The sequence below is a fragment of the Coregonus lavaretus genome (genome assembly GCF_964263955.1).
Source record: "Coregonus lavaretus genome assembly, chromosome: 18".
Taxonomy (NCBI): Eukaryota; Metazoa; Chordata; class Actinopteri; order Salmoniformes; family Salmonidae; genus Coregonus; species Coregonus lavaretus.
The window spans coordinates 41,748,876-41,760,466 of NC_140005.1; the positions used below are offsets into that span (position 1 = coordinate 41,748,876).

At 43.9% G+C, this 11,591-nt stretch overlaps 1 protein-coding gene across 1 annotated transcript in view; it reads left to right on the forward strand.

Moving 5' to 3' along the window:
• Positions 1 to 833: 833 nt before the first annotated feature.
• The window catches only part of foxn3 (forkhead box N3), an 83,320-nt gene continuing 72,562 nt past the window's right edge, over positions 834 to 11,591 (forward strand). The window contains 2 exon segments of the mRNA XM_084182101.1: positions 834 to 928; positions 2,302 to 2,960. Coding sequence (XP_084038227.1) covers positions 2,325 to 2,960 — 636 coding nt within the window. The 5' untranslated portion in view covers positions 834 to 928; positions 2,302 to 2,324.

Sequence of the window (11,591 nt, forward strand, 5' to 3'; positions counted from 1 at the left end):
TAGCGATGGTTACGGCCTGTCGTTCTCCCAAAGTCGTCGCCCCCCCGCCCCCGCCCCCCTTCTCTGTTATTTTCTAACATTATAGAACCGTCCTTTGAAGCATCTGCTTTTGCACAAGGTCGCAGTAGGCTATGCTCGGCTCCCACGGTTGGCTTTGAACTTTTAAACTATAGGCTAGTTCTACAGTCAACGTTTAACAGTTAAATGCTGTAGCATATTCTTTGTTAAAATGTAGCCTTGCTTACACCAAGATACGCAATGAATACTTCTGTGCGCCTGTCATGTTAGCCAACTGGTTGTCTTTTCCACGTAGCGACAACCATTTACAAATTAATACTGTTATAGCCTAGGCTACTGAACTAGCATCATGAAGCGGAGCCCTGTACTTAGATGGAACATTGACATAGGCTACCTGTAAGGTTTTGCTGTGAACTATTACATTGTAGTAATTTAGCAGACGCTCTTATCCAGAGCGACTTACAGTTAGTGAGTGCATACATTTTCCTACTGGCCCCCCGTGGGACACGAACCCACAACCCTGGCGTTGCAAGCGCCATGCTCTACCAACTGAGCTACACGGGGCATAGCATCAATGACATGACTTCGCTGCACTCACCTGTGCCCGTGGGTCTTCTTGTAGTCAGGAGAAATACATTTATATTGGAGAGAGTTATTGGAAAATGGTGATGTTCTCGCGGGGATGTGATAGACAGTTCTGCTAATTAGCTGGCCCCAAACAGAGCGCCCTGTTGTCAAGGCAACCCAACTCAATTAAATTACATCGACTGTCTGTCAGCTGCTGTAACATAATTTATTTTCCCGCGTAGACGAGACTCGTCGGATTGCTCTTCCAACAGTTCCAAGTTGGAAACAGTTGTCCTCATCACATCTCTCATGTGCCATACCAGTCTATGGTTAATAAGTTAGAGTGAGTAAGCTATTTTGTTTATTTTTTTAACTTCTAAAAGTGAATAAGAGTGCAATAGGCATAGGCTCCAATCTGTGAGAATGCTACTTGAATAATGACATTGAAATTGTAGTGTAGTGTAGGCCTATCTGTTTATCAATGTTCTTACGTAGGACATGTCATCCCCCAAAAGAGTCAACGTTCCCGCAGCGCCTAGCCTACTTCAATACAGAATGCGCGTGTTGTGTTGGTGTGCAGCTCAACCACTTTCTTTTGATACAATTTCAAGTGAACACGGTATGGAGTTAAACCATTGGAACCGCAAGACAAATGCGTTTGCTTGCGTCTCTCATATAGCCTATTTTTAGGAAGAAGAAACCAGCTCGCACCCGTCTGTAATTAAAGGGAGCGCAGGGTCCAATCTGGGTGCTGGGTGTTTACCATGGCGTGTAACTGTAAAACAGGTCCTGGTTTCATCCGCCTCTGGTGGAGCATGACTAGTTTTATAACAGGGGGAATGAGTGTTTTCTTTTATCAGAGACTGCTGTGGTAAAACAAATCCCCGGATACAGGCGGATTAAGCCATATAAACATGACTGTTACCTCAATTATATATACAGAGGGGGAGAGAAGGAGAGAGGGAAAGGGAGAGAGATTGAGAAAGAGAGGGACAGATAGTATAGGGAATTTGAGAAAGGGAGAACGAAAGGAGGGGAGAAGGATAGATGGGGAATAGATAGAGAAAGGGAGAAAGAGTGTGAGGGAAAAGAGAGAATGCGAGTGGGGAGAGAGAGTCACTCACTTGAAGGACAGTGTTTAGTGACAGCTGTGGGTAAATCAATCATAGAGACGCATGATTTGGAAGTTTGTCCTCTTATTTGAAGGTTAGGGCTACAATGGCCTGGTTATGTGAAGGTTGCAGTTTAGTTATATGATGGTTACGATCTGTTTGTGTGTGTCATAGTGAAAGGCATCTGCAGTACTTGACTGCATGGTGTCTGTTTCCCACAGACCTCACTGCCTGAAATACTCAACATACCTCCACTGACAGAGACAGAGAGAGAAAGACCAAGATATGGGGTTGGGCAACAGAGAATGGGGAACAGAGAGAGGTCATGGACTTAAGTATAGTTTTCAGTATAGGACGGTAGTGTATAAAGTATGTCAGTGTGAGTGTGTGGGAGAAATGTGGAGTATTTAGAAGAGTCAGGTTGCATGAGGTATGTGTGTAACGTTGTGTTCTCCAGCTAGTTTTGTGCTGTTATGATAGAATGATAATGACAATGATTATAACAATAGTAACACACAAATATTTTTCAAGTCTCTCTCTCTTTCTTTCTCCCTCTCCTTTACCTGACTGTCTAACACTGACCCCCTCTCTCTCTGTCCTCCAGGAGTCTAGGTGGTGGTGGTGTCCATGGGTCCCGTCATGCCCCCCAGTAAGAAGCCTGAGGTGTCTGGCATCAGTGTAGCCAGCGCCAGCCTATCCCACCTCTACCAGACCGGCTCGCTGTCCCGTGCCCTGCAGGAGGCTGAGGAACTCGACCTGGTCCTCCCCGTCCACCTGGCCCTCCCCTTGGCGCCCCTCCCCGGTGGGGCCGCCAAACCCGAGAAAGGCACCGCCACTCCGGGTATGGAGGACGAAGAGTTGACCAACCTCAACTGGCTCCACGAGAGCAAGAACCTGCTCAACAGCTTCGGAGACCCCGTGCTGCGCAGCGTCAGCCCCGTGGGCGGCGAGGGGGGCGGGGGCGGTACCCGCGGCGACGGGGACCACGACGACACCCCACCGTCGCCGTCGATGGTGGGTGGGGACCTTCCATACGACGCCCAGCGTAACCCTAACTGTAAGCCGCCCTATTCATTCAGCTGTCTGATTTTCATGGCGATTGAGGACGCTCCGTCCAAGAGGCTGCCCGTGAAGGAGATATACAACTGGATCCTGGAACACTTCCCCTACTTCGCCAACGCTCCCACGGGCTGGAAGAACTCTGTCAGGCACAACCTGTCCCTCAATAAGTGCTTCAAGAAGGTGGACAAGGACAGGAGCCAGGTAAGAAGTAGGAGGAAGAGGAGCACACACAGAAATGAATGTAGCACGCAAGCACACACGTGCACAGATGCATACATACACATTCAAATGAATCATGCACATACACTACCGTTCAAAAGTTTGGGGTCACTTAGACATTAGATTTTTTTCGAAAGAAAAGCAATTTTTTTGTCCATTAAAATAACATCAAATTGATCACAAATACAGTGTAGACATTGTTAATGTTGTAAATGGCTGTTGTAGCTGGAAACGTCTGATTGTTAATGGGATATCTACATAGGCGTACAGAGGCCCATTATCAGCAACCATCAGTCCTGTGTTCCAATGGCACGTTGTGTTTGCTAATCCAAGTTTATCATTTTAAAAGACTAATTGATCATAAGAAAACCCTTTTGCAATTATGTTAGCACAGCTGTTTGCGCTGATCTGTGAAGGGAGTAGTACACAGCGTTGTACGAGATCTTCAGTTTCTTGGCAATTTCTCACATGGAATAGCCTTCATTTCTCAGAACAAGAATAGACTGACGAGTTTCAGAAGAAAGTTATTTGTTTCTGGCTATTTTGAGCCTGTAATCGAACCAACAATTGCTGATGCTCCAGATACTCAACTAGTCTCAAGAAGGCCAGTTTTATTGCTTCTTTAATCAGCACAACAGTTTTCAGCTGTGCTAACATAATTGCAAAATAGTTTTCTAATGATCAATTAGCCTTTTAAAATGATAAACTTGGATTATCAAACACAACGTGCCATTGGAACACAGGACTGATGGTTGCTGATAATGGGCCTCTGTACGCCTATGTAGATATTCCATAAAAAATCAGCCGTTTCCAGCTACAATAGCCATTTACAACATTAACAATGTCTACACTGTATTTCTGATCAATTTGATGTTATTTTAATGGACTTCAAAATGGCTTTTCTTTCGAAAACAAGGACATTTCTAAGTGACCCCAAACTTTTGAACGGTAGTGTATGCAGTAGAGGTTGACACGGGAACAGGACTCCCGCAGGCCTTGTGGATCCCACGGGATTCTGACAGGAATGGGAGACAAGTTCTAGAGTCAAGTTCGGGACAGGACGGGACAGTATCAACAGTCCACAGGAAGGCAGTACAGGAATAGTTATTTTAAAAAATGTATGGAAGGAAATATGTAATGTGTGGAGCATTTCATAAAAAAAAAATGACTGGGCTTAATTTAGTAAAAAAAGAAAGATAAGGGTAATTTCCCCCCTCCCTTCCCCAGCTCACTCTTGCGCCTCGCTCCAGATGTAGTTGTAGTCACTATAGGCTACCTCAGATGCCAATCTACTTCAGTAGGCTAAATGATGAATCCTTCAATAGAGCAATTGCAACGTCTTGTTGCAGCCAAGGAAGGACCCATCACTAACATTAACATTAGAGCCAACAAAAGAGTGATGTTTTAGCTAAATTTGATGGAGTTGTCTTTAACATTGAAGGAACCGAGTACACGGCTTGCAAAAAATGCTGCGTTTTATTTAATCAAATAGGCTACCAACCAGAGAGCGGGACAAGCGACCTGAAGTTGCATAGCTGCTTTTCTCCCAACAACTGTACCATCGAGCCCAATTGTTTGCGTATTTAACTAAACCCGTGCCATCTGAGGGGAAGAGTGAAATAAAAATAGCTTGAATTATGCAGTACTGCTGCTCAGGAAAAAATATGTAGACTACCGGTCAAAAGTTTTAGAACACCTACTCATTCAAGGGTTTTTCTTTATTTTTACTATTTTCTACATTGTAGAATAATAGTGAAGACATCAAAACTATGAAATAACACATATGGAATCATGTAGTAACCAAAAAAGTGTTAACCAATCAAAATATATGTTATATTTGAGATTCTTCAAATAGCCACCCTTTGCCTTGATGACAGCATTGCACACTCTTGGCATTCTCTCAACCAGCTTCACCTGGAATGCTTTTCCAACAGTCTTGAAGGAGTTCCCACATATGCTGAGCACTTGTTGGCTGCTTTTCCTTCACTCTGCGGTCCGACTCATCCCAAACCATCTCAATTTGGTTGAGGTCGGGGGATTGTGGAGGCCAGGTCATCTGATGCAGTACTCCATCACTCTCCTTCTTGGTAAAATAGACCTTACACAACCTGGAGGTGTGTTGGGTCATTGTCCTGTTGAAAAACAAATGATAGTCCCACTAAGCCCAAACCAGATGGGATGGCGTATCGCTGCAGAATGCTGTGGTAGCCATGCTGGTTAAGTGTGCCTTGAATTCTAAAAAGATCACAGACAGTGTCACCAGCAAAGCACCCCCACACCATAACACCTCCTCCTCCATGCTTTACGGTGGGAAATACACATGTGGAGATCATCCGTTCACCCACACCGCGTCTCACAAAGACACAGCGGTTGGAACCAAAAGTCTCCAATTTGGACTCCAGACCAAAGGACACATTTCCACCGGTCTAATGTCCATTGTTCGTGCAAGTCTCTTCTTCTTATTGGTGTCCTTTAGTAGTGGTTTCTTTGCAGCAATTCGACCATGAAGTCTCCTCTGAACAGTTTTTTTTATTTTTATTTTATTTTTTACCTTTATTTAACCAGGTAAGCCAGTTGAGAACAAGTTTTCATTTACAACTGCGACCTGGCCAAGATAAAGCCACCATGGCAACGTGCAGATTTAAACGATTAATAGCACTAAGGGGCAGGGCGCTGAGTGCCAGGCCGTACAGATCAAGCCAGATAAGATTATCAAAACCAAAACAAACATTTAATCTGCATTGAAATAGAACATGCCATTTACAAATAGAAGAGTTGGTCTATATTGACCAGTATTTAGAGGTTACTTTGACAATCTCTGTTTATTTTTATTTGTTTATTTTTATTTCACCTTTATTTAACCAGGTAAGCCAGTTGAGAACAAGTTTTCATTTACAACTGCGACCTGGCCAAGATAAAGCAAAGCAGTGCGATTAAAAACAACAACACAGAGTTACATATGGGGTAAACACTGTTGTTGAGATGTGTCTGTTACTCTGTGAAGCATTTATTTGCGCTGCAATTTCTGAGGCTGGTAACTCTCATTAACTTATCCTCTGCAGAAGAGGGAACTCTGGGTCTTCCTTTCCTGTGGCGGTCCTCATGAGAGCCAGTTTCATCATAGCACTTGATGGTTTTTGCGACTGCACTTGAAGAAACTTTCAAAGTTCTTGAAATGTTCCGTATTGACTGACCTTCATTTCTTAAAGTAATGATGGACTGTCGTTTCTCTTTGCTTATTTGAGCTTTTCTTGCATAATATGGACTTGGTCTTTTACCAAATAGGGCTATCTTCTGTAAACCCCCCCTACCTTGTCACAACATTTTACATTACATTTTACATTTTAGTCATTTAGCAGACGCTCTTATCCAGAGCGACTTACAGTCAATACATATTTTATATATTTAAAAAAAATTATACTGGCCCCCCATGGGAATCGAACCCACAACCCTGGCGTTGCAAACGCCATGCTCTATCAACTGCGCTACATCCCTGCCGGCCATTCCCTCCCCTACCCTGGACGACGCTGGGCCAATTGTGCGCCGCCCATGAGTCTCCCGGTCGCGGCCGGCTGCGACAGAGCCTGGATTCGAACCAGGATCTCTAGTGGCACAGTTAGCACTGCGATGCAGTGCCTTAGACCACTGCGCCACTCAGGAGCACGGGACGGGAAGCACAACACAACTGATAGGCTCAAACGCATTAAGAAGGAAAGAAATTCCACAAATTAACTTTTAAGAAGGCACACCTGTTAATTGAAATGCATTCCAGGTGACTACCTCATGAAGCTGGATGAGAGAATGCCAAGAGTGTGCAAAGCTGTCATCAAGGCAAAGGGTGGCTATTTGAAGAATCTCAAAAATAACATATATTTTGATTTGTTTAACACTTTTTTGGTTACTACATGATTCCATATGTGTTATTTCATAGTTTTGATGACTTCACTATTATTCTGCAATGTAGAAAATAGTAAAAATAAAGAAAACCCCTTGAATGAGTAGGTGTTCTACAACTTTTGACCGGTAGTGTATATATATTTTTAATGTTGTTAATGTGTTGTAAATGTTCATACAGTATGTGCGCAGTGCTCAGCTGTAGGCTACAGCTTTATTCCGGTGCTGTACTGAGCAGACCATCCTGCTGGGGTCTAGGTCCTCATCCTCCTGCTGGGGTCTAGGTCCTCATCCTCCTGCTGGGGTCTAGGTCCTCATCCTCCTGCTGGGGTCTAGGTCCTCATCCTCCTGCTGGGGTCTAGGTCCTCATCCTCCTGCTGGGGTCTAGGTCCTCATCCTCCTGCTGGGGTCTAGATCCTCATCCTCCTGCTGGGGTCTAGGTCCTCATCCTCCTGCTGGGGTCTAGGTCCTCATCCTCCTGCTGGGGTCTAGATCCTCATCCTCCTGCTGGGGTCTAGGTCCTCATCCTCCTGCTGGGGTCTAGGTCCTCATCCTCCTGCTGGGGTCTAGGTCCTCATCCTCCTGCTGGGGTCTAGGTCCTCATCCTCCTGCTGGGGTCTAGGTCCTCATCCTCCTGCTGGGGTCTAGGTCCTCATCCTCCTGCTGGGGTCTAGGTCCTCATCCTCCTGCTGGGGTCTAGGTCCTCATCCTCCAGCTACATGTAGGTCTTTTAGAATACGCTCTTATCCAGAGCGTCTTGGTCTCCAGTCAGTGCATTTAACTAAGATAGGTAAGACAACCACATATCACAGTCGCATTTTGCATTACTGAAATAATAATTTTCAATACTTCCGAAACAAATACAATAATCGACACATTTCTGCATGCAAAAATGAGCACGGGACGGGAAGGGAGTGATTTTTATCGGAAAGGGACAGGAAAGTTCCATTGTTATAGAACTGTTGCGGGATCAGGACAGTACAGGAAAATAATTGACAGGACAAGACAGGACAGGAATGAATTTTCACTCCCATGGCAACCTCTAATACGCACCTGCATGCGTATACACACACACACACACACACAGATGCACACACACACTTGCCATAGTCAAGTACAGACAAAACCCTATCCTGTTATCGCTGTGATATGCCTGTTTTTTAAATGTCATTGATGTTTTGTTTGAATTGTAAATTCCTGCACTGCAGCTAAACCTTTCAGATTACTGTTTGATAAATTCATTGCTATTCACTTGTAGAGAGTAAAGTCCCATTTATGTGTGTTTCTCTTTGTTCTTCAAGAGAGAAAATCTGGTACATTGAAAACAAAGGAAACATTCTGTATGATGTAATCCTGCTCTGTGTGCGTACATGCATGTGTGTGAACAGTGGCTGACGCATTAAGATAATATACTTCTGGGAAGTATCAGATTTTCTTATGCTAATGATAATCCATGTGCATAGTGTTTTATCGTTTGTTTAACTTTGCAATCATTCGTTTTTGTTTGAAATACATTTTAAAGTGAACATTCGGAATCTCAGCATCATTCTGTTACCGTGGAATTGCCCCTAATACAGATTATACCATGACGCCACAATCATGTCACTGACTGGGACTGGTTTAATAGATTTACTTTAGTACATTACCAGTATGTGTGTGTGTGTGTGTGTATGTGTGTGTGGAACAGTAAAGCCGTTCCATGTGACTCACAGTTCGCTGCCATTTTCTAAGTGCTGTATACCTGTCTCCATGGCAACAACACTGCCATTGTCATGGAAAGCCAGCAGTTGCTGTAGCAACAGAGAAACTTATGTGACAATGTGTGTGTGTGCAACGCTTGTTCTTTTGTCCAGGCATGTGTTTATAATGTTCATATTATATGAATAATAATGCATGGATGTGTGTGTTTAGATTTCTTTGTGTCTGTGCACTTGTGCGTGCTTGTGTGCATACTAGGCATGCATTCACGCACGCACACAGGTGTAGCATGCATAATACATTCACTTATCGCGCTAGACTGGAAAAATCTGGAAACCACCCCGTCGAAACTGGATGTTGAAACCACCCCGTCTTTTAACTGTCGACCAATCAGTTTCAATGATTTATATCCTGTAAGCTTTTAGCACATATACTGCTTAGCTTTCTCTTTCATCGTTCCAATCTTTGTTAATGAGTTATTAATGATGATAACAGGACTTGTGTGTGTCAACAGGCCACTTTTCAGAGTGGAGTGTTTGTATTGTGTCATTCACAGAGCTATTCCATCCAGACTATTCCATTTGTCTGTTTTAATGAATGGAGGTGTGTGTAAACATGTTCTATGTTTGTGTATGTGTGTGTGTGTGTGTGTGTGTGTGTGTGTTAAACTGTTTAATGAATGAGTGAGATGATTGTGTCTGTTTTCATTAGACATTCAATGATAATGCATTAATCTATTACCTACGTTATGGAGAGGAGGACAGGAGAGTAGAGGAGAGGAGGAGGAAGAGGGGAAGAGAAGAGAGGACAGGAGAGGAGGGGAGGGGAGGGGAGAGGAGAGGTGACGAGGAGGAGATGAAGTGAGGAGGAGGAGAGAAGAGGGGACAGGCCAGGAGAGGAGGGGAGATGAGAGGAGAGGTGACGAGGAGGAGATGAAGTGAGGAGGAGGAGAGAAGAGGGGACTGGAGAGGAGAGGAGGAGTGGATTGGATGAAGATGTGAGGTTTTGTCACTGGTTAAAGTGGTAGTGTGATTGAATGTGGTATGTAGAGGTCTTTATGTTGCCTACTGTAAGGGATGTCCTTGAATGGAGTGGTTCAAACTGTGTGTGTGTATTAGCAGGATTCCTGCAGATGCCTGCTGTGTGTGCGTGTTTGTGTGTATGTGTGTGGATGTGGATGTGGCAGTCAAAGTGTCCTTGGTTTCCATGACGCTGTTTATGAACACAATGTTTCAGTTTGACACCTCATGACCGTGTACACACACACACACACACACACACACACACACACACACACACACTCACACACAGTCCTATATCTATGTGCAAATGCCACTTTAGTGCTCTCTCTCTCTCTCTCTCTCTCTCTCATGGTAAACATTGATTTAAACCTTGATTAATAACACTGTTTTTTCTTGCGTTTCTGTGGTCACCATGGCAACGTGCAGATTTAAACGATTAATAGCACTAAGGGGCAGGGCGCTGAGTGCCAGGCCGTACAGATCAAGCCAGATAAGATTATCAAAACCAAAACAAACATTTCATCTGCATTGAAATAGAACATGCCATTTACAAATAGAAGAGTTGGTCTATATTGACCAGTATTTAGAGGTTACTTTGACAATCTCTGTTTATTTTATTTATTTATTTTTATTTCACCTTTATTTAACCAGGTAAGCCAGTTGAGAACAAGTTCTCATTTACAACTGCGACCTGGCCAAGATAAAGCAAAGCAGTGCGTTAAAAACAACAACACAGAGTTACATATGGGGTAAAACAAAACGTACAGTCAATAACACAATAGAAAATCTATATACAGTGTGTGCAAATGTAGTAAGTTATGGAGGTAAGGCAATAAATAGGTCAATTTAGGATTAACACTGGAATGATAGATGTGCAGAAGATGATGTGCAAATAGAGATACTGGGGTGCAAATGAGCAAAATAAATAACAATATGGGGATGAGGTAGTTGGGTGGGCTAATTACAGATGCTTAAAGTTAGTGAGGGAGATAAGTCTCCAGCTTCAGAGATTTTTGCAGTTCGTTCCAGTCATTAGCAGCAGAGAACTGGAAGGAATGGCGGCCAAAGGAGGTGTTGGCTTTGGGGATGACCAGTGAGATATACCTGCTGGAGCGCATACTACGGGTGGGTGTTGCTATGGTGACCAATGAGCTAAAATAAGGCAGGGTTTTGCCTAGCAGAGATTTATAGATGACCTGGAGCCAGTGGGTTTGGCGACAAATATGTAGTGAGGGCCAGCCAATGAGAGCGTACAGGTCACAATGGTGGGTAGTAAATGGGGCTTTGGTGACAAAACGGATGGCACTGTGATAGACTACATCCAATTTGCTGAGTAGAGTGTTGGAGGCTATTTTGTAAATGACATCGCCGAAGTCAAGGATCGGTAGGATAGTCAGTTTTACGAGGGCATGTTTGGCAGCATGAGTGAAGGAGGCTTTGTTGCGAAATAGGAAGCCGATTCTAGATTTAATTTTGGATTGGAGATGCTTAATGTGAGTCTGGAAGGAGAGTTGACGGTCTAACCAGACACCTAGGTATTTGTAGTTGTCCACATATTCTAAGTCAGACCCGCCGAGAGTAGTGATTCTAGTCGGGCGGGCGCAAGCAACGTTCGATTGAAGAGCATGCATTTAGTTTTACTAGCGTTTAAGAGCAGTTGGAGGCTACGGAAGGAGTGTTGTATGGCATTGAAGCTCGTTTGGAGGTTTGTTAACACAGTGTCCAATGAAGGGCCAGATGTATACAAAATGGTGTCGTCTGCATAGAGGTGGATCTGAGAGTCACCAGCAGCAAGAGCGACATCATTGATATACACAGAGAATAGAGTGAGCCCGAGAATTGAACCCTTTGGCACCCCGATAGAGACTGCCAGAGGTCCAGACAACAGGCCCTCCGATTTGACACATTATTGCTGAATGAGTGCATGTAAATCTCTGTGAGTGTGTGTGTTTGTTTGTGATTGTGTGTGTGTGTGTCATTGAGATTAATGTGTGTAATG